Here is a 24,500-nt window from a genome sequence, read left to right on the forward strand (position 1 = left end):
AAAGTTGACAGCAGCGTTAGCGTTTCGATGCTCTTAACCTGAACCGCCCTGTAGGTACCAACCCAGGGGACATCGTGCTGCCACCGGGTCGCGCTCACATGAACTGACAATCTTCTCTGGGGTTAACAAGTCACTGTTATCAACACCTAAGAGAACATCAATGACTGGGCTGGTGGCTTCGGATATAACAACGTTATCTAAGTGGCGATAATTCTTTAAAGGTTCTTGGCGGATGACAGGTACGTCACCACAAGGTTTCTTCATTTCTAAGAATCGAGTTTGTCTAATGACATCGCCATCCCAACCTTGGATTTCACAATCAATCACTCTCAAGTTTCGACTGGTGACGGCGCCCCCGGCGGTAGTAATCTGGTAGTTTTGAGTGCCATCACTGTCCGTTGCTGGGAGTATGCCTTCCCTTACGATAGAGACTTTACTTCCCGAGTCTAGCAGAACTCGGACTGGATATTTCTTTGTCCCGGTTTTAACGTAAGCCATCACGGTAGGCAGAATGCATGAGACTGTGCTATTAGTCGATGACGATTCACGAGTAGCAAGAATGTTAGAGTTTTGTTGAACATTAAAGCTCGCTGCAGTTGGGTTCAATGATGATTTCATCTCGTAATGGCGATAACCTTCATTACCATAAACTCGTGGGCAGATAGAGGAGAAGTGGGTATCGATACCACATGCAGGCACTGCGCAGGGCCTATAGTTTTGACATTTTTCATGATCGAAAGGTACTTTACCAGCAGTGCAGTCATCGTGACCACATCTGTGGCAAATGCCATTTGCGTTCATAACATCAAACTTTTCATTTTGAGTGAGCGAGCGGAACTTATTGCATCCCATTATGAAATGGTTTCAGTTTTGCGGGTGTAACGGGCACCTTCTTTTTTGTCCTTGACCTTGGCTTCCGCTATTCTGGATTGACGACATGGAGGTGTGATTCGCGGATTTACTGATGTGTGAATGCTGCGGTTTGTGGGGCGGTTTCGAAGAGGTTGAGTCAGCTTGACCCTTGAACGACTTTGACTGAATGTCAGGTGGGGGTCTAACCTTCCTGAGAATTATACATCGTAGGCATACAAATGTTTAGACCGGTGTAAAAGTAAAAAGTGTCCCCCCTGGAAAAAGTGTCCGGCCCTATTGTATTCTGCAATATGGTTCTATAGAGACCCTGACCGTCAATAGCTCAGAGATTGAAGCGCATAATAGAATCCTTTGTTCCCGGACATTTTATCCTAGGACATTTTAAACTTCTACACCGGCTTTGAACTTCTTTGTAATTTTTTAATGGTACACATACCACCTTCAATGCCGGAATCACAAAACGGCGTTCCTGATTTCTTGTATAGCGTGATAACCGATTGATACCCACCCCTGACATTTTACGTTTTATTTTTAGCTGCTCCGGCCGTGGCAGCACCAAAAACGGTCGGACAATACTTCATCATCTGCTAATCGAACACAATCGCCGACCCCAAGGAGGATACCGCGGTGACGTCACGGCTTTTCCAAGATGGCGCTGCATATTGTAAACAAACTCGATATGGAGACAAGACCACAATTGATTTTTTAAGCCTTTTAGCAGTTAAATTGTCAATGTTTGACCGCGACGCATCAAAGAATGCGTCAAGTAGTGAAACTGAAATTCGGATATGATATACGGGTTAGTCTTGCGAGTAACTGGTGCGATGGAAATTGGTGATTGACCACGGAAATTTTTTTATAATCGACAAATTAAACAGACTTTGATATTTCCACTGTTTTCAGCCAACTGGCAGAAAAAACTCAAAACACGCCCCCTATTACCCAATTAGCAAAATTCGAAATTAATTTTTTCATCAAATAATTTCTTTATATCTGTAGACTTGCCACAGCAAATATTTTTTCAATACCTCTCCAAATATGTACTTGAGAGTAAAAAACATGCACTCGTCTAATTGATAGGCCTCGACCCTCCAACCTATGAATATTCATTAGTGGTCTTGTCTCCGATCCACGGCCAAGGGAAAATCAAGTCATCAAAAAAGTTAGATTTTTCGCATCAAATCAGAGTTATTAGTACTTTTCTGCTATGAAATAAGTCTTCAGACAATAACCTATCATTTGAATAATGAAAAGTGCTGTTTTGATGGGGAAAAATAGGGTTTTTTAAACCAAATAGCCGGGCACCGATCTTCCAAAATTAGCGATGGTTTAAAACAGTCTCCCAGATATGGGGCAATCTCTTCATCATCATAATGGGATTTGGAGGCACGTTTACAGATTTTACAAGTTCGAGACCTGTAGAACCTAAAACTCGCATAGATCCCCATAGATCCCCTCTATTTGTCGAGTTAGCGCCCCTGTAAGATCATGCATTTTCGGACACTAGAACGAAATCTTCCTGCGGATATCGCGGTTTCGGTGATGATTTAAGGAGAAATTGACTGTTCTTAGAGTTGTATGGGACAGAAATGAGTTCATACTTCATGAATACATGAATATATTATGATATGGGCGGGCTTCTAAGTCAAAACAATAACAAACTCAACAGCATCTCTACTGTATATTGCGTAGTGCATTGCCTAGTGTATTTCGTAGTGTATTTTAGCGGAGACATTATTTCCGCACTTTGGCCGCGCCAAACGTCTTTTTTATTCGTGGAAGTTAATCTGCTCTGTAAATTTTATTTTACACAGGAAGAATCCATACTAGGTATTGCAATATTTCATGTCTATTGGTGTTTTTGTGTACAGGAGCGCACCAGACAGTGAGACGTCGAGATGTGTTCAGTGCTGCTGCTGTCAGTAGACTGAATCTGATTGGCCATAGCGATCAGTAATATGGGTCGGGATCACGTGATGTGACGTCACCGCGGTATCCTCCTTGCGCCGACCCAGATTATCGCAAATACGTCAGTCACTATAAATAGAAAAGTGGGAATTCCGCTGATATTTTCACAGTTCCGGTATTCCAGTCCGTTTGGATGTTTCTCCGCATCGACCTTTTTGTGGCCTGGGCAAGTCCAAATATCACCCACCACATTTCCCTGGTGGTATCCTGAGAGTTGCGGTAGGTAGACCTCGTCTACTTGTTTTACTTGGCGGTAGATTCAGCCATCAACTGTGGTTAGAGAGACCTGATCCTAGCCATATACTCTGTTTCCTCTCGTATACCGTCTTTGGGCGCCATATCTAAGAGGCCCGAAGGGATGAATACCTCGCATGTCTAAGAGGCCTAGTGGATTGGACTGATTGGCTCAGATGGTGGCGCAGACCAATGACCAGAGACACACACTACTTGCAGTCCACTACCATTGGTCGATGGGATTAATGAATCGAATGCGTTGTATGACCGGACAATCGTGTTTGGGCTTTATTCATGGCGTGACCGAGGCGGAGCAAATGGACAATGACCATTCATCACGTGGGCAAAGAAAAACCGCCCCGCATGTGGTGAACCCTATTGCGTACCCCACCCAATGTATGGACACTGTTATTTTATATTAGCGGTATAGGAAGACGATATACGTGAGGAAACAGAGTATATGTGTTCACATTACTAGGGCCAACCCTGGCCCTACATTTCAGTATGACAATACATGTTTTGGCCAGCCTGTAGGCCTGGGTCGTGTACTGGTTCCCTTATAGCTCACCATAGTAACTATTGTTAACCTGGTGGGCTGTTCGTGGAATCCGGGCGTCCTGCCACGAGTCCCCCAAAACTGAAAACATTATGTGACAGGCAATCATTGGCTGGCCCTCATAGGGCCTACATATAAACCAGACCGCAGGGCGTCCATCTGAGAGAGAGAGCGAGAGAGAGAAAGAGAGACAGAGAAAAAGAGGGAGTAAGAGATACACCCAGGATCATTTAAGAAGACGTCCCGAGTCCTTTGTATTAAATCCAAAATAAAGAACAAGGGTAAGTCCAAAAATCGTGTTACCATCTTTCGTGTTCTGACGATCTTGTTACTAATTTATATTTAGGGAAGGATCTCTGGAGACAGTCGGTCGAACATCTGACCTCTGGGAGAACGTGGATAATTCCCCCTCCAAAAGTGACGACTTGGGGCGGTTCCCGCCCAGTATGTTACAGTCGTGGAAGTGCGATAGCTATGCTAGTTTCAGTTCTCTGGTTTGTGTAGCACAGCCTATGCTTAAAACAAAGGATTGCGACCCGTTGAAAAAGGCTGTAGGATACGCAGGTCTATAGCCAGAGAGCAGCTCGGCTCATGTTTGCCTTGTCACTGTCAGCCTAAATACAAGCAATCCAGTACATATCCCGCATGTACTGCTGAATAAAAAAACCTGCAAGTATCAGGACAACCATCTCAATCCGCAATGTTTTGAGATCGCTAAAGTCACTCCAACCTCTATATCAGGGGTCTACTTGATTAGCATTAAAAATGGCTGCACCTCTAGACCCTGGATACTCGTGTACGTCATAGGCCTACCGCTCGTCACTGCCAGAATCTGGGGGTGACGTAGTAAGTTTGACCTATGACCCGTCTATTCGGGCACTACGTGTCAGCACTGTTTCAACAGCCAAAAACCGTTTGTAGCCGATCAAATGATTGTAAAATAGACCAATTATCTCTGGATGTATACAGATAAAGAAGCAGCTACAGATAACAAGGCAAAAGTGGGTCAGCGTGCAATTACTCGACGAAATGTACAGTGTATGTTATGCTATATTTTCCAGGGCATCTATGAGAAGGCCCCATTTCATCATGAACTTATCGTGTCTGAGATAGATCTTTTCTACTCTCGACGTGAACCGTATCATTGATAATAAGTTTCTGAAGAATGGTTGCGATTGTCTGAGTTTACAGTGATACAAGAATTGTTTTGCAATTAAATTGATATGCTGGACCAGTTCCGATGAACGAGGATCTCCCAGAATTACTTCTCGGAGATTTGGTAGAAATTGTTCGCCATGATCCGAGAGCCACTCTGACAACTGAGAGCGGTCTTATTAAGTGCGGATAGGACAAGCGGATTTAAGCCGAACTTAGAATAGACCCGGTGTAACATCTGTGGTTGTTTCCCATGTGTCAGTGTTTCCAAACAATAGGCAGCTAGAGAGACCACGACTTTTCAATAGGGGGGATACACAGAAAAACTTGTCAATCTATTTTTGAGCGTTCCCAAACAATGAGGGGAAACACTCAAAAACAGAAACACTCAAAAACATTACACCGGATCTAAAGCAGAAATTACCTGTAATGGAACCGCATTAGTCCGGATTATGATCAAGTTACTAAGTACGGCTACAGGTGGCGTGTCAATGTGAACGTAGTGTTGGTTCTGTCAAAACAAACACGAGGTATTTCTGTCAACAGGTCAACTCTGATTCGTTCTCATTTCATAATTCAATTCTTGATTTAAGTAAATTCTAGTGCTTTATCGTAACTATGGCTCGCTGTTCATGGACAGAGGTGGAAACCCTCGCGATTCTAACCATTTGGGAGCGTGAGGACATTCAGGCCCAACTAAATGGGACCTGTAAAGACACGAAAGTGTACGCTAAAATAGCAAAATAATTGACTGAAGTTGGTCATCCAAAGACCAAGGACCAAGTAAACACCAAAATAAAACAGCTTTGAAGAGTTTAGCCTAACGCGCATAGAGTGGCGCCGCCTGTAGCCGTACTTGTTAACTTAACAATCCTGTAGTCGAACTGCACCACCTTCGTTAGTCCGGACTAAGCGAAGTTCGGACCTGATGCGGATGCGATAGAAACGGATCTAAACCCTGTGGTGGAACCACAACTAATGTGTCATGAATATGCCAAGTGTCAAAACATTATTTACACTTATTTGCATGTCAAACGTTATTCGTTGACCAATCAAATAATTATGTTTTAGCTCAACATAATACCAGGGGTGGTGCAGGTGACCATAGGAGCGCGCAATGACCCCTGGGTAAACGAGGTTGAAGTAACTCACCTGATAGTGGTGAGGCAAACGCACGAGAGTCAGGATGCAGGACAGCTCATCCGTGCCTATTTCAGCCTGGTTGTTTTTATCCTGAGATAATTGCAGATTGCATCTAAAGATTCTGTATTTCCTCCGAGAAAGCATCAATGTGGTCTTATCCTTTCCGTCCTAGTGACTTGCAATTTGGTGTAATAGCAGTACTCGCGAAATTTCTATTGAGCTTGTTCACAATTCCTGGAACTCCCAGGTCACTCCTACAAATACGGAAGACAGGACCCCGTTCAAATACGGAAGACAGGACCTGGGGTAATCCAAACGGTGAATAGCATCGAGTTTCTATTCACATGACAGAATGCATAAAGCGAGAAATAGTGGTCCACTTTAATTGTTGCTAGAGACACTGGTGTGGCTATATTTTCAGATATTTACTCCTACGAAGTCATCCAGGCTCAGGTCAACCATGGACAAACTCCTCTCGCAGCTGAAGGGAAAAATAGGTCCTGAGGATGTAGATAAATTAAAGGATTGTATTAGAAATACGAAGACTGTCCATCCGTCTTACCGGGATACTCTTGAGAAATCATCAACATTTGAAGAGGTCTGGCACCTATTAGAAATGTAAGTTTTTACAATGACTCGCAAGATATTTGAAATTATTGATGCGTAACCAAATTTTGCAGTAAATCCCTTTGATACAATGGTCACAATATGGTCGCAAAATTTGCCGCAAGGTATTTAAAAAAAATATTGTTATTGATATGATGTTGATCGACGATTTCATTTGAAATTAGTATTGTTTGCAACAAAAGAGGTAGAAATCTTTTGTTCATGTGTGTTGTAATTTCATGAGCTAACGGACTGGTATGACGGTGATTTGGAAAACAATCGTCAATTTGCTATTTTTGAAAGGGCAAAATGTTATTCATATAGAACTTCTAGCCCACTTCAGGTTCAATATGCCATAATATGACCTCATTGGTGGAAAGCGCTTCACGCTCCGGCTTTTGCTATTGGTTTTGTTGGAAGGCTTCAGAGGATCTCATGCTTCTTGTGGTTGTCAAACATGTAAAATTCGGCAATATTCGGTTCATGCATGCATGTAAATATTTTCAAATAAATCGTTTTCAATATTGTTTGTAAGCATTTGCCTTTATCGCTGTAATAATTACCGCAAATTAATATTGATTTGGCCGCCAATATCAATGGGATTTGAATAACCTCTGTGTCTGTTTCCCCCCCCCCCCCCCAAAAAAAAAAATTGCATGGCTCTAAAATAATGTCTGAAAATTAAGAAATGTTATCGAACACGACCATAATATCGGCATGTTTAATTTTTCCAGGCGCCAAATAATTTGGCCGGGAAATTATGACTTCCTGAACGGTATGTTCAAAGCAATTGGTAGGCGTGACTTAGTCTTGGACAATGAAGAACGTGAAAGAGAACTCAAAATGTGTAAGTATTTGCTTTTGAAATCTATTCTAAATGAATCATGGAAGTATTGAACAGGCAACTGTTACGTGCTCCATTCCCCTTAATATCACAAATTTATATACAGTGCATATTGGTGAGTGCTACTTTACACCTAATCACAAATGTTGGTAACTGTGCATATTGGTGAGTGCTACTTTACACTTAATCACAAATGTTGGTAACTGTGCATATTGGTGAGTGCTGCTTTACACTTTTTCTTTTTATCAGTAGAAGTTGTTGCAGATTTCATCTTCAGATATTTCTGCGTTGGTAGCAATAATGCGGTCCTTTAAATCTCTGAACTTTCAGCTGTACCCTTTTTAGCTCACCAGTATGGTGAGTCTAAACAATAGCGCAGTGTTCGTCGTCCGTCTTCGCCGGTCGTCTTCCTTCGTCGTATCCTATTTCAAAAACAGTGAAACGTTTCTTAGCTCATGTTACCAAAATAAACAAGTCTCACATTCTGCAAGAAAATTTTTGAAATTAATCTACATAACGTTGAGCACAATGGCTACTGGCCATTTCATTCTTGTTCTTTGAGGCAGCTACTAATTTTTCCTAAGTATGAATCTGAAATGTCTTCCTCCAAACAAACGCGTGTCAGAAGCTGGCACATGTATGTGAACATTGTTTTATGAACAGAGAGTCAAAAGTCTTCCTCTAAGATTTTGGAAATAGTGGTGCTTTCTTCTTTATGGTCAATAAACGTTAGTGTGTAATACGAATACTTTCAGACTCACAGTCTCGTCCCGTGTCAATGGCAGACGCCTTATATGACCAAGATGCAGATACTTCTAGAAAGTCATCCAGTACGAGGTCAACCATTGACAACCCTTTAAAATACCAAGATGCTGCAAACACGCCTACAAATGAGTTATCTATGAGTCCCAACAAGTCAACCATGGTCGAAGCCTTAAATTACAAAGATGGGGCAGATATGTCTACAAAGTCATCTAGTCTCAGGTCAAGCATGGGTGATGCAATAAACTACCAAGATGATGCAGATACGTCCAGAAAATCTTGCAGTCGCAGGTCAACCGTCGATAATGCCTCGCGGTTCAAGTCTGTTCCCGTTTATTCAAAAAAGTCATTAACAGTCCGGCCCATGGCCATGGCCGTCGTTCTCCGGCACCTGGAAGAAAAAATCAGTCCTTCTGATTTACATAACTTAAAGGCTGTAATTTTAGAAAGCATTGCTCTCTTCCCGGATTTTCTTCAACAATTCACGCTTGAGGAAGTCTGGCAGCTATATGAACGGTAGGTAACCCTTTGAGTGTGAAGACGATTTGCATAATTCCAGTTTTATGAATAAATGATGTCAGCGGGTAATAAGATAAGGCAGTATCTTACAGAATCGTTTGCAGTTGCTACAAAGCCCTTTGACTAAAGTTCACAATACCATCGTAACATTTGTAGTAAGGGATAGCGGTCGACGATTTCAAATTTTAATTGACTTGTTCTCCCCAAATGAGGTGGAAGTCATTTTTCACGTGTGTTGTGATTTCATTGAGAAAATAGAAGGCTTCAGATGATATCAGGGTTTTCTTCTTTTGGTTGTCAAATTCGGCATCATTGTGTTCATGTTGGTATATGTCTCTTTAAAAAAACAGGTTTTCAACAATTTGTAAACATTAGCCTTTTTCGCTTTTATGATAACTACAACTAAAATTCAATTGGCCGCAACTGTCAATAAGAGGTGATTTGACCAACTTTGTTAATTTCATCAAAACAATTTTTTTCGTTAAATGTCTCTAAAAAGATGCCTGACTGTTATCATAAATACGACGATTATATGTTCTTTTTCCAGGCTCACAGGAATTAGGCCTGAAAATTATGACCATCTGAAAACGATGTTAAGAGCAATTCGTAGGCCCGACTTAGTTGATGACATTGAGGCGTTTGAAGAAATAATTCCAATGAGTAAGTATTTGAAATAAGAAATGTGTTTTCGTGGTCACTTGTCCGTTTATTTCGTGGATTATTTTGGGTGATGTCCGTTTACTCGATTACTGCTTTTAAAATCAAATAAAAGGTTTTTAAGGTATTTGAAATGAATTGATATTACTATTTGTGGAGTGGGATTGTCGTTGGACGTTGACTCTTGAACAGTTGTGCGGGAATGACGAAATATGTCCACATTGTTTAGAGTATATTCACTTCATGAATTAGAACATTTCTCTTTGAGAATGCTGAATTGTAAAATAGAACGTGATTGACAAACCTGATGTTTTTCGCCAAAATTCATGTATGCACGTTTTATGTGTTTATTGCAATATTTATTTCTTATTTTTGAAGATAATTTCGACGTGTTCTTATAGAATATTGCGTCATTGATTTTCGTAAGTGCGGACCGCCTTCTAAGTTTTCAGGGCGGTTAAATTTGAATCGAAGGGCTGAAAGCTGAATATTGAAACGACTGCGGTAGCATTTTGGTCCGTAAGATTTTCTGGTTCGTCCACATTTTTGTATGTCATGCGACCTCGAGCTTTTCCATGGGTTAGGTTAGTTCAATACCTGGCGAATGGCAATTGGCAATGGCGATGTGCCAAAAGTATATCAAGCTATAAAACAGTACCTAAGTTTCAGTGGCCTGTGGTCTAACCAATCCAATTGTGAACCTGAGGCCAATAGGCTTGTTCACAACTGTTTTACACACTCCTGTTTCGTTAAGACGACATTTGTCAGAATTTATTGACGACACTAAAAGTGATGGTCCTCTTGAGTGGAATAATGAATATACAGTACCATTTAATTTCCCATTCAATTTTTCTATTTTAGATCACGGCTGTTTAGCCCAACCTTTAATCGACATCGGCAAGTATGCCAAGAGTAGGTGTCTTGGGCATGGAAGCTTTGGCAGCGTCCACTTGTTTGTTTTGAAAGCAGGAAATGATGATACGTTCGAACGAGTAGCAGTGAAGGAAAAACAGGTAATTTTTCTCTGTGGGACTGGATCTTCTTAGGCATCCCTAGGATTGAAAGGGGAGGGGTGTCATAAAATACAGGCAAAACAATTTCAAGAATGTTCAGCTGAAGGGCATTTTGTAAAGATTTGTCTGCAAATTGGGACTCTTCGTATCCCCGACTCCGACCCACGCCCATCCCAGGGCAATCTTGACACTAGAGGCGCTGATTTCGTTCCTTACAACGCCTCTAGAACTAGAACGTTTCCACCATCTTGAAAAGCAGTATCGCAGATGCAGATCAGGAAAGAATCTTTCTTATTGCTGTGAGGCTAACGCATCACCACAAGTGCTGCCCAACGCTGCGTATGTAGTTCTCAATACAATCATCTTAAAACCCACTAGTGAGTGTCAAATTTTATTTAAAAAGATCATATTTTGTTATTTTTCAAGAAATAATACGTTTTATGAGAGAAAGTAGACCTAATTCGGCCTGAATAAGATTTACAGTCTGAACTGGCAACACAGTTTATGACGTAGGATTGTCAAAACCCTGAATCTCAGGATGCTGACATCCAAGTGAGCGGTAATTGATCAATTCAAGTGTCTGAAATTGTTTAATTTCGGCACTGGGGCGAGTTTGTGCCCAGGGGAGACCTATGAGATTGTCATCGACGATTCCTGCAACCGCAGGTGGGCACGACAACATCCCGGCTTTTTGTAATAACTCAGAAAGTGTATGTGGTGTAGCTATTGTCCTGAGAATTGTTTAGAAATTGCGACAATTAAGCCTATGTTTCACGATAGTATTTAAGAAAAAAATGTCTGTCCACCATACATATATTATAAAGTGATGTTGGAACAGAGACGTAACTGCTCGCTCCTCACTCGCTAATAAATGCATATTTGACCCACTAGGTCTAACATTCATCAAGATTTACTCTCCGTTTACTGACATTAAAGTAACAATGATTTTCGTTTAAAAAACATATTTCAGATTGATAGGAGAAGAGGATTCTACACAGAAGTTGAGATGCTTGGTAAACTAAATCACCCCAATATAGTCCAGTTTCTTGGCTGTCAGGATGATGGAATGAAGCTTTTGATATTTTTTGAGTACATGTCAGGGGTAAGTTCCAAGTTTCTAAGAGATCAGTATCTCGGATTTCGTGTAGACCAAACAAAAAAGCTGGTCCAGTCGACTACGATGCTAGCCAGGTTTACAGATGGATGCCATATTCATTGATTCACCAGGTGACACTTTCTTATATCTGGTAATTGGTAAATTAATCCTATTTGGTTCCTTTGGTGATTTTACCAAGCTCATTGCTTTATTTTGCTTCTGTCTGACTGATGCAGCTGATTTTAAGCAACTGCCATGAAAATAACTGCGGCAAAACATTTCAATGCTGGTGGGAGGAAAGCTTGCTTATTTCAACTTCCGACTGTACAAACGGCAGGACTTGCTCCTGTTGTTAGTATTCTTTGACAGTCTTGTGGTGTGGTAGCTGTTAGGATTAGGCCGAGATCCGAGTTCACGTCACCCCGCTATAAGACGCAACGTCATTTCCATTTGTCGTCGCAGTTGCGGGTTAATCAAGCGCCATCAGCGTGACGTTGGACTACACACCACTTGACTAATAGATTTTAAGCCATTTTCCTTTAGACATCAACTGTTCAACTGCACTCGAACCTAGTATTTGCAGGGCAGAAAGACCTCACCCAGGGCATCAATCCATAGAATTTTGGACAGATCATGACCATTATAATTTCAGGGTTTGGAGGTCTGAAATTTTTGGGGTCGTTTTTTCACGCGTCCACCACCTTTTAGGGCTCAGCAGGTTAATCGGATCCCCAAATCCACGTCGGTGAACATATGAGGCTCAAAGTTCATCAGAATGTTCGCCAGAAACAACTTGAATTCATGATATCAGAGGAACAACATTCTGATTGAACTCGACAGTGAGACCACGCATTGATTTCTTAAATAACTGCTTTCCTATGCGATCCACGCTGATTGGTCGATTAGTGATTTGGCGCCTAGTAGAACGCGCTTTCGGAAGATTTTCCAGTTAACGCCTCGTTTTCTGAAATAATGGCCAATGTTGCCAATAGCAAACCTAGGACAAGGGTTTTCAAGCAGTTTTGAACAAAATATCATGATATGAAAGTGTATGACCTCCGTAGAAAAGGCCTTGTTTTCCACATTTTTCAGTACCTCTAGCCCCTTCTCTCTTGTGCGCCATCATCAAAAACTTCGACTCAAAATTATCGCAAACGAACTCATTCAATGGCCTTAAAATTGCTCTTACCACAAGGAAGGAGTCACCATCTCTTCATAAAAGTACATTTTGATACACACCAGCGTCAAATAGGCAACTATTTTGGGATTTAGGGAAGTATGGCGGAAATTGATGCCGGGCTAGAATTGGCTGAACTGGCCTTACCCAGTTCCCGCACTTCTGAGATGACCCCCAAGCATAACTCAGGTCAAATCGGAATCAACACCGGAAAACCGAGATGATTTAGTCAGATTTTAAATTCTTTTCTTTTTTTGTGCAATTTGTTGATGGAAACTTCTTATGAAGAATAGGAGGTGACTGGGCAGCCGACAGCTGGGTAATATTGCCCTTTGCCAGTGGTCCTTTATGCCTGTGTATTCGTTATTGTTATCAAGCATAAGTTATGAATGATTGTTAACCTATTGCTTCAGGAATCCATTGCTCAAAGACTAGCTGAGGGGCCTTTAACTGAAGACCAAACCAGAAAGTACACCAGGGATATTCTGAAAGGTCTTGAGTACATTCACTCTCAAGGCGTTATCCACAGGAATATAAATGGTAAAACTATTTCTCGAATTGTTTGGATTTGTTTGTTATTGATGAGACTATCTACGTTTTCTATCTACGTTTTCAATTAGTGTGGCTGGAAATAATAATGTGATTAGGAAGAATGTCCTGCAAAGTGACAAAATATGTTTGGGATATTTTGTATAGAATTTGATGATGTAGAACAATGGCCTATTTTCGAATTGCAGTCTGAACCCCGGCAGGTGGCTGATTTCCTAACTTTTTTTACAGGAAATAATATCCTATTCAATAGCTTCAACACCGCCAAGTTGGCCGGTTTTGCGATGTCTATTGAGATATGTCCACTGACTTCCGTACCATACCGAGAAAAATTTGTTAGAACAATTCCTTTCATGGCACCTGAAGTGGTGACGAGCGATGAGAGGCAGCTGGAGTATGGAACAAAGCTAGATATTTGGTATGTTGCATGAGTGTGGTCGAGGCAGACGGCACTTTTTTTGATAACTAGTGACGAACAAGACTCCAATTATGGTTCACATGATAGAAGAGTTCATTGAAATGAAAGGCTTTGTACGTGTATCGCTGGTTGTATCTACTGAGTAACTGTTAATTTAGGGGAATATAAAGAGTGTTGTATAGCTTTATAAAAGTGTGTCATGAAATGAGTCATGTGAATTGCATTTCAGGAGCGTTGGTTGCACAGTGGTTCAAATGCTTACAACAAAACCACCATGGGACTATATCGATTATCCAACCAAGATTCTATTCAAAATTTGTAGCGGCGTCTATCCCGAGTATAAACTACCAAGTGATGTTTCCAAAGGTGCAAGATACTTTATCAAGAAGTGCTTCACACAAAACCCAAAAGAACGGCCAACAGCATCTGAGCTCCTATTTGATGACTTCTTAAGTGAGTTTGCTATCGTAGTGGTTACAAAGACTAATTTTGAACATTTTTTCTAATCTCGACCTTGACCTTCTATGGTCACAGGAAGTGGAAATAGCGCATTACTTGTATGAGCTGCTTTTTCAAAGTTTGTTTTTCTGTGATTCAAGATCCGTTTATTTATGATTTTCTGATAATCGCTGCGTACATGTTCAAAGTAAATAAGTTATTGTACACCTGAGTTCAATACCACCCGGGAGAATCAAAATCTTAAACTCCGGGCATTGTGAGCCAAGACCAGGTACCAAGTAATCTGGTATTTCTGAATTTCGGGTCCCTCAATGGTTTCCTCACAGAAATGGCTCTTCCACAGCATACCTAAATCTGACACGTACATTTGGATCTAGAGCTACTGGACCTGTTATGGACTGATTTCAAGCACCATATCTCTACTTGGACGACGTGACGAAGATTGGTGAGCATGCATTAACAACAAATGTGTTTCATTTATTGCACCTTATCAGACGGAACCTTTAATGTGAAACTTCAACGATGGTGTTTCCCAAGATCTCCAGATCCGAAGGCACAAGTTGAATCGGAACTTATCGCGTCTTTAGCAGCAAGGAAGCGCTATTTTCCTGGACGCGCGATCGAGGGACTCGGAATTTCGGAACACGATATGACTCGGGACCTTGATTTGGCCCTTAATGCCCGGAGTTCAGTATTTTGATTTTCCGGGGTGAAAACCAGTAGTTTATTTGCTCAAAGAAGAACATTTTACAGAAATTTGGGCCTGGGCAATGCATAAGTTGTCCTCACAAAAAGTTGTAAATTTGTCAACATTATACAGTTTGAGGTGCCGGGTCATGTTATCCGAATATGCGGACCATGTTGACTTTAAAATTGAATTGCTCCTCGCCATGACGGTATACCGACTCCTAATGAAGGAATTTTGCGTATGAGAAAACCCAAAAAACGGCAAAGTGATATAGAGCGAAAGTGAGTGTGGCAGTGATAATGAACTGTTCCCACCTCGCCACCCTAGGTATTTTCTTTCTCAGTTAGTCCCACATACCGACACGAAAGTCAGGACCTCGTCATATCATGACGATCACACTTTAACAAAAAATATTTCAGAGGAAGAATTTGGCGAACATGACAAGGGAACCAAACAACAGAAATTGGTGCATGTCGGACTTCCTCGGCTACGTTTGCGCGATGAAGAAGAAGAAGATACTGACCAAGATGAAGAGCTAGCGAAACCAGTCACTGAATCTGGCGAGGGAACCATGCAAGATAAATTGGTACATGCCAAGCTACCTAGTGCGTTGCCTGTGCAGGATTACAAGGAAACCAGACATGACCGAGAGCAGCCGGGTGAGTATCTATCTGGAGAAAATGAAAATGTGATAAATGTCAGATGTCATATCAAGGTGCTGCTGTCATGACATCGGATGGTTTGTGGTTTGGCCGGCAAAACCCAGCTCTGATTATCAGCTTTGATAGAATATGGCAAGGCCAAATTTTACAACTAATTGCTGTGTATTGTCAAGGATAAATTGAGGTCACTGGACGACATTTCAGATCAGTTTTTATGACATCGAGTTTTGCAAGAATTCATGCTCAAGCGTTCACTACCACGAATTCCTTTATATTTAATATCCCTTTATTTACCATAAAATTCTTAACTTAAACCACCAATGTAGTTCAAAATGTATTTGCACATTTAGTACCCTCATGGTGACTTCTCCAGCAATAATATATAATGCAACCATTATAACCTGAATATTTTTAATTGTTCCCTAGTAAAACCATATAGAATGACGTTCACACTAGACCAGCCTTTTAACGAAGACTTGAACAATGAAGAATCGGAGGCTTACAAGCAACTCAAGCAACAGATTTTAGACAAGGTGTGGCCTTAATTTAAAATTAACAAATAACTGACTTTCTTTACACATAAAAAAGCAGAAAATGTTAAAATAGAACGAACCGTTTGCATGTTTATGCACAACAGCAAGATGTATGCATATTGTGGTTAGTGCACATAATGCATTCTGAATACTAATACGTACGTACGTACACTGCAGCATATCTTTCAGACAGGTACATGTTTGCATGAGTACATTTTACGTGTGTAGGCATGTGTGGTGCCGATCATGATAGGCAACCAGCCATACATTTTTAAACGGCTTTACATGTATTCTTTTGCAGCTGCTTAGAGAGGCTTTTGGAGATGACTTTAAGAAAATATCTCTCTTGAAATTTGAGTAAGTGTGATTTATTCAAATCACTCGTGTTATGGTCATTTTGTCTGGATGCAAATTTCGTTTTTAGTGTTTGATTTATATTGGCTTGCTATTTAGTATTACAATTTTTCAAGAAACAATACAATGTAGGATAACAATCTATTTCCCAAAAAGTTTGTCCCTTAGTAAATTTAGCAATGTGCCTAACTTGGGGAGATCTGTAAGCCTATAGTCTTTCGGGGGGGGGGGGGGGGGCATTTCAACCAATCATGATTCTAATTTTGGAACACCTAGGATTTAAGAAATTAGGCATTTTGGGGCCAATTCATAGCAGAATTAGGATTGATATCAGTCAGGTTTGACCTGGCACTTTTAGAGTTTTAGATGTGTTCTCTTCAGAGGACAGTTCGGTAAGGACAATATTACAATGTCTTCATACTACCTCAAAAAGAATGTGATGATGCGGGGCGAGAAGCTAGTCTCAAGTCGTTTCACAGTTTCTAACATAACTATTCCATATTCTCTTTGATTTGCAGAGAAGGTTCTATCAAAGCTGTGTTAGTGATTGAACTCGCCGGGGATGAAGATATTGAAGATGTTAAAGAAAAACTTCGAAGGGTTGAGGACGATGTCCGAGGATCAATGCAGTTAGTTGAGTCCTCTCTTACCATCACTGAAGGTAATTTATAGGCAAAAATGACTCCATGGGGTATAGGGCAAATTCACCATGATTTTGAAATATTTCCCACCAAATCATATGATCGAAACACATTTTTGGTGACGTCTGAAGGAGGGGATTTTGCCCTCTGCCTCCCCGCGAGCTTCGCCCCTGTTATAGATTTGAGATCATTCTCCTTATATAAGTATATATATATCATTACTTTTGTGTTTGTTGCTACATGTATATAGGATTTTTCTATATTTTGATGAGGAAAACCTACCACATGTAGTTAGTACATGAAGGTCCTTTCAGAGAGATGTTCGATTTATATTTTTTATAGATTTTGTGTCACACATCGAAAACATTGTTGGATTTCGTTAATGATTTCTATAGATTTTCGTTCAAATTTTATATGCCGTTGTGGTAAGTAGCAAAATAAAAAGACCTTACAAAACTAGGCAATGAATGATGCCCTGACAGCTACAGTCCGATTTGTTACATCCACGGAACAGAGAATTGACAATGTCGTTGTTGGCTGAAAAAGAATACCAACAAATATATTCTGTGAAGTCATCATCTTGGTCGCAACCATTGGTGCAACTGTCATGATCATTGGCATTCCACGTGATATTTGCTAACATACATCTCGAACTGCTGCAGTTGAGAGCTTGACCTGCGCCTTTTAGAATTCATTTGTTTAAATGGTCTCTGTCACTTCCAAATCGGTAGCCGAGCTATCAAAATGTCTCGCAGATAAATCATTGCAACAATAAATAGTGAGAAAATATTTTAAATATCGGTAATACCAGGACATTGTTTCACTTCAGTTGTGACTGCCAACCCGGATGACACCAATCACGAGGCCACACGTGAGCCAACCATCGGCAACGTTCCTAACATGCATATTCAAGGAAATTGCACGATTCACCAAGAATTTAACATTCACAAATCAACCAGAAATGACGAAACCGACCATGCAAATACCAATGGCAATACCCATGCACTGCCATTGGAACATAATTGGAAGAAGTGGTGGTCGACCATTGGAACGGTTATCTGGAACCGACGTCGATGTGTCTGTCATGTTCTGTTGATAATTTCAACCTTTTTTTTTATACCGTTCATTGGATACATAATTGTGCAATGAGCAGTCATCAAACAGTCATCTTATTCATCTTTTGGAGGGGAAAAAATGCTTCAGCAGCATATTGATGGCCATCGATTGAATCTTAGGATCAGTATCTTAATTAGTAACCGATACCCCATAGGCCTACCCCATACAGCTCTCTGAAGTCCTTTGAGGACGAAAGAGAAATGTAAAGCAAGGTGTACGTGCCATTAGGTTAATCACCATTGCCATGAATGTTACAGCTGATTTGTTTTATTTCCTTCAGTATGTTTCAAAGGCATAAGATGGCCTCACTATATGTTCGCACTATGCTCTACAACATGAAATCATCCTTTTGAATATACCAACAAATTTCATCTATGACTAACCCATAAAAATGGGGGGAAATCGTAGTATTAACTGTATTGTCCAGAAGTCGGTTGCTCGCCAATTCTCGGGAACGCCTCGATTTATTCCAGCACCGCCGTGTTATTTTGAACTGGCAACATCACGACGTCATTCGTTGGGACTACCCAGTGGGTACGGCATTTACAACTTTCCTAAAGCACCAATTTTGGACATCCTGGAGGTATTGGTCAATCAGAAGAGAGCTGTCATTCTTGATCGGCGCAGACAGCATACGGCCATGGTCACATACAGGGATTTGATTGGTCAAAACCTGTCAGCTGACAGGAGGTCCTATATGATTTCTGCCTGAGGAAAGTGGTGAATGGCTTGGGGGAATGGACAAAATTCAGAATTAAGGGTCGGCATAAATCAGAGTTATTGCATGGCAAATTTCCAAATTATTGTGACCCTTAAATCAGCTAGGAAACCTCGAATATCCTGAATGATGCGATTAGTGTGGGCCAAGATTAGCCCAATCAGCACTATAATCCCTTCGTAGGTATTTCCATATGGTCATGATGGTACGGTTATTGCACTTTTATCCGTCGTCCATAAATGACACTTCCGTCCATAGTTCACGCCAGAAGTGCGATATAAGCTATGCGATCTACTGTATATAAAGGCACAATGTCTTTTATCATCTTGTAAATAATTTATATTCACAATATTGTTACAATTATATTTCTATATTGCGTGTGATATTCAACTATGATAGTGCCATAAGTTCCGTACCTACGCTGCGAGGGCGCGATCGGACCTGAGAAGATCCGCCACAACCTTAATGTGATCCACTCCGGGGATCTCTCGTAAATAATTATTTTGTTATGATTTGTATATTTCAGTTGGGCCTACTTGCATATCATTGTATATAGCCCCTATATATAATTGATACTGCCGTGAGAGTAGCTGGAGGCGGTTTTTATATGAAAAACCAACGTGTCTCTCGCCCTGCCTATAGCTATAAATTGTCCCAATATCATGACCAATGTGCCTGATGGGTTCTTCTCCCAAATAAATACGCTATACACTACCTATACAGTCATGTTCTAGATTTAAAACAAACTCCATGCTAGGATATCAATCCAGTATAAAAAACCTTTTCTGCCTGTAATACATGTCTCATGTTGCAACGGTGTAATGAAAGAGGTGAATGTTCTGTTTTGTTTAAATATGTCAGATTTATTCTAATTTACAACACTTTAATTTACAACAATGTACAAGCCGGCAGGGTGTAAAAGTAAGTAGTCCATGTACTGGGAATTCTACAAAGTACATTGTATACATGTATGTTGGATCAAATATGATAGGGGCCTACGTGCACTAAAATAGCACAGACATTTAGAGTGTCTCTACTGGTGACAAGAATGCATGTAACGCTTGGCTGATCAGTTGACCTGAAAAACTGTATTTTTTAACTCTCTCGAAAAACCGAAGCCTGGCTAAATTGATTAAGATGCTTCCTCTGTCCTTGGATCCTAGGGATTTCCGCCACTATGGTATTGAGAAGTGTCATGAACTGCTGTGTGATAGCTCGGTGGCAGAGCTGGCATTCCACCTGAAAATGGAAGTCTTTGAATCAAACGCATATGACTTCGTTATAGGTATTGGTTACGGCCGGCAGAAACGCGACCAATTGGCATGGCGTCACCCGCTTGGCAATCTCGTGACCTATAGTTATGCTATGATGTCTGTCATTGGGCAGTGTTTAGCCTGTTTATAATACACGGCCATTAGGGGTGAACACATTTTCGGCCCAACTCTGCATTAAAAAAGACTTTCTTTTGCGACGTCTGCTTCTACATGGTTAACCAAGTGAGCCGATGACTGGTTCAGGTCATTGCCAATGAAAATACAAATATAATCAGTCGCATTTCTTATGTGTGCGTGTGATAAGGAGGAGAGCAACCCCAGCTTGGGTGGAACCAGCCAGTGGTTCATAAAACGACGACATATTTAGATATTTGTCGGAAAAATCGACAGTATCGACATGTCCATTTGTATATCGAATGTACATTTATTTTCTCCGATTAAAAGAATGGTGTACTAGTGTGTAGAATTATGTAATGTGTACAATTTAAAAAGTTGTTACCCGTTTCTGTTAGTGGATAGGGGGCTGCACCACCATGGGGCGCCACTTGATGCTGTATTCCATATTCTGGTGGTGGCGTGTAAGGGTAAGGCATACCAGCCTTGGATGCCGGTATTGGACTGGAGTAGGGAGGAGGCACCATATGCGAGGGAGGGAACCTAAAGGACGAAAATGAGATGCTAAAAAAATATGTAAATTTTGCTAAAAGGGCCGTTCATTCAGAGTGTACGGACGATTTTCAGATTTTTCACGACTCCCTACCTCCCTGTGCGCATTTAGGGCTCAGCACACAATTAAATCTGCAATAGGGTCCGTGTACATTTTGTGTACATACATTTTCGTGATTAAAAAAAGTTCAATGCTGCGATTTTCAAACTTTGCAGAAGTGTTGTCCTATATCTTGTCAATGTCATAAGGGAATTTTAGAAAGTTCCAATGATTCTTAATTGTTTTATAAGCGTTTTCGTGAGACATGCAAGAATATGACACGATGCGGGGCCGTGTTTACTGCCTGTGAGAGAATATCTTTCCGACCCCGTAAAATCTAGAAAAGCAGTTCCTATTTCAAAAGCGACCTGAATCATGTTAGTTGATATCATTCAAAGTCAAAAAGCCTAATATGATGTTTGCAAACCAAATAACTAACATTGCAGGCAGTATTTAGGCATGACAGGGCTTTTTAAAAATTGCATCACATTTGTCCCCATGGTACCACTGAACAGTTAATAGTTAATAGTTGATGGTGTCACCCAAGAGATCGTCATCGGTGAAGTATGTACACTATTACACTGTAAACATGTCAGTCTACATGATTTTGCAATTGTTTCCGTTCAGTAGTAATGCAACTACATGGCGCCTTGAGCGTGGTGGACCACGGAAAGGCGCCCTATATAGGTATTTCTATTCATTCATATTCATTCAAATACATGTAGGTTTGAAATCAATAAAACCTCATAAACCTCGCTGTACGCCGAATCTTTTTCATTTCATATAGTGACATGTGAGGTGAGTAAGATGTGAGGTGTATCATTTTTTTGGGAGGATGGTTGGTGTGTTATCGAGAAGGACTTTCCTCTAAACACAGGGATGTGGCAGTTGGCGTGTAGCATAGCCACAGTTGGGTAAGTTTGCGGCAAGTTGGCCCCTTGGTGACAGTCACAACGTGATTGTGTTAGCCGGCGATGAAGCCAAGCCCCCTCCGGTATGCGATGGATGATTATGTCGTTAGCTTGTTGACAGTAGATTTGAATTTTGCGGGAAAAAATGTAAATTTCATTCATTCATTCATTGAAAGCCCAGCGAGTGCAATGAAATCTCGACGAGTTTTCACAGTACACCTCGTCTGGCAGGTCAGCCTGGCCCTGTTGATTATACGCGCCAAACCAAGTGATACTAATCATGATAATTGAAATAAGGGAAAACCCACTACTTTCCGATACTCACCCTTGTGGTGGTCCCATGAAATTCTGCTGATTTCCTGGAGGGTTCCTGAACCGGACGTTTTGGCTAATGTTGGAGACTGGTAGTGCTCGGCCGGGGCCACTTTGTCGTGCTGGCGGTCTCTGCGGTTGTGCTGGAAGGAAACAAATAAAGGAGGTTAGAGGAAAAATTAACCAAGCCTTTGGATTTTTTGCAACTTTGTGTAAGAGTTAATTGCCGCCAAAACTCTTTCCATGTACACAATATGTGAACTGGCGAGTTCGAAAATGTACTTGCATGACAGATCGAAGAAGGAGTCGGAACTACCCATAGCACAGAATGTCGACCGGCGCTGGGCCACCACACTACAAGCAGGACGGGAATTGCCCTCGAATGATGGCGTTTCATTCTTCTGGCAGAAAGTAAACTACTCTCTCACATCAGTTATTTCCACGAGACCCCTAACACCACAATCACCAAACGCACGGCGGTTGGCCGTTTCGGAAAAATAACACAGGACGTGAACGCTTGGTCATTCCGAAAAGTAGTTCGGTCTGTGATAGTCTGGCCTTGCCCCAAACAGCTATCTTGAAAAAAATAGCGCCACGCACTGGCATTACATAGTAAAAACATCACTGAGCTGGGGCTTCCGTCTGCGCAGAAATGCGCAGTAGGCTAAATTGCGTATGGCTGGATTTGTTTGCCTTTTTCGAGGCCGCCGCACATAGGCTCGATGTTTAGCGTAGCGGATCGAGGCCTATGTTAATTGGGGACACAGAACCCGGTTCACCAGACGATTCAAAACAACTTACTGGCACGTTGCAGCGGACCTGGCGCCACCTTTCTCTGTTTTTTGCGACACTGGTAGTAGCCGATGGCCACTCCTATTATCACAGCGACGGATATCAGTACCACACAGACAGCTATGATGGCACCTGTTGACATGCTGGAAAAGATGCATTTTCAAATCTGAATACAAAATCGCAACTAACACCTGGAGAAGGATGTTCTGAATGAAACAGGAAATTTGCAAGTTCGCAATTTTTTTCCTTCGGATTCAACATTACTGACATCATCGCTTATTTCGAGACCAACTTAGTGCCACGACAAAACCCTGTCGTGGAATTAGATACCTGTGAAAAAGACTTAGTTTTTGTCACTGTGGCCGGGTTTTAAAACTCGGACCCTCCGATTAGTACAATGACCGCCATTTTTGAAGCTCGATCGATCCGAAATTTGACCTCACTAATTTTTTTATGTTTTCAGTTTTCGTCTCCTGGTGGCAAAGCGAAGATTCAGATTGGACCAACTTTTGGTGTTGAAGGTAATCTGCCCTTAGCTTTTACATTTACAGTCGTTTCAGATTCATAGCCCTAGCCCACTGTTATGAAACCTGCCATGCCCTGGAAGGACGGCGGATGAAACGCGATTGTAAAGTATCGTTAAGCTAATAAATCAACAAGATACATATATACATACCCTTGCGCTTTTTGCTAACAAACTATGATATATCAGGTTGCCTGGCACATTTTTGGCTACAGGGTACAACAGGTCAGTATTCAGTTGACAGAATCCACGATTCGGGTTGACATAGACATACATGTAGATGTTATAGATCGACCAATAGCCTCCCCCCCCCCCCCCACCCCCTGATTGGCAGCAGTATCCCACGACCAACTACCTCCCCCAGTTATCACAGATGTTCGTCTTTGGTTGACCCACAACTATGACCCCTGGCTTAATTGACAACAGCACCTACCCTGGTTGACAGCAGTACTCCTTGTTGGTTGAACCACAGCAGGAGCTGTAATCACTTGGTTCAAAAGGAAGAGGGCAAACGAACAGTCCCAGGTAAGTCCCATTGTCGTTCTTTTCATAGTTTTTACAGACGCTACCTGAAAAATAACAAAAAACAAGCCATTTGGCGACATTGACTCACTTGGGTGGATAGTTCAATGTCGCTCCAGATGGTGACCTTGACTTAACCCCAGCTCGAGGTAATCTTGCGCAGTGTTTCTTCGGCCCAGATACATTGTAGTGGAAAACGTCTAGTACAAAGAACGCCTTGCTTGCGCCAGACTAATAAGTGAAAAAGGTCTGGCTGCGCGAGACTGCTATGATTAGAAGTATATTTTTACAAGCCTGTCCGGGGATCAATTGACTTTTCGATAACTATAGCGATTTATAACATTCTAATAGCCTGGGAATGTTGTATTTATTGTTAGTAATAACATTCTTTGATTGTAAAGCGATTTTATGCAGTTTTAGCATTGTATCCGTAGACTTTCCGTTGATTCCGTTGAATCCGTCGATTCCGATAAATCGACATGGCCATCGTTGGCTATATAGCAGCTTTGTTAACTGATGCAAGACTCGACTTTTTCTTATGGTCTGGAGCCAAAGGTCCGGAATAGTATGGTTGCCAGGTCTAAAGACTTGTGGTTATTTGGAAGAGTTCCAATACAAGTTGTGCCAATGAATGCCCGTATGAAATGCTTTTGCCTTCAAAATCATGTACATTTACACTATAATAGTCGTTCCTGTACCAAACTGAGTAAAATCATTTG

At 41.3% G+C, this 24,500-nt stretch overlaps 1 protein-coding gene across 1 annotated transcript; it reads left to right on the top strand.

Annotated features, from left to right (window-relative positions):
- Positions 1–2,957: 2,957 nt before the first annotated feature.
- Positions 2,958–23,340, top strand: LOC135499843 (uncharacterized). Its single transcript, XM_064790816.1, has 15 exons — positions 2,958–3,060; positions 6,351–6,547; positions 7,270–7,382; positions 8,135–8,657; positions 9,208–9,320; positions 10,179–10,330; positions 11,301–11,432; positions 13,017–13,143; positions 13,384–13,570; positions 13,800–14,023; positions 15,137–15,376; positions 15,806–15,912; positions 16,214–16,269; positions 16,785–16,927; positions 23,200–23,340. The coding sequence occupies exons 2-15, from the start codon at positions 6,390–6,392 to the stop codon at positions 23,253–23,255; spliced, it is 2,331 nt and encodes a 776-aa protein (XP_064646886.1). The 5' UTR covers positions 2,958–3,060; positions 6,351–6,389; the 3' UTR covers positions 23,256–23,340.
- Positions 23,341–24,500: the final 1,160 nt, after the last annotated feature.

Source organism: Lineus longissimus, chromosome 15, assembly GCF_910592395.1.
Source record: "Lineus longissimus chromosome 15, tnLinLong1.2, whole genome shotgun sequence".
NCBI lineage: Eukaryota > Metazoa > Nemertea > Pilidiophora > Heteronemertea > Lineidae > Lineus > Lineus longissimus.

Bases quoted from the DNA above. Each gene is read 5' to 3' on its own strand.
- LOC135499843 (XM_064790816.1), top strand. From the start codon at position 6,390: ATGGACAAACTCCTCTCGCAGCTGAAGGGAAAAATAGGTCCTGAGGAT. The intron at 15,913-16,213 runs GTGTGGCCTTAA...ATTCTTTTGCAG, and splicing joins AGCAACAGATTTTAGACAAG to CTGCTTAGAGAGGCTTTTGG. The intron at 16,928-23,199 runs GTAATTTATAGG...TTATGTTTTCAG, and splicing joins CTCTCTTACCATCACTGAAG to TTTTCGTCTCCTGGTGGCAA.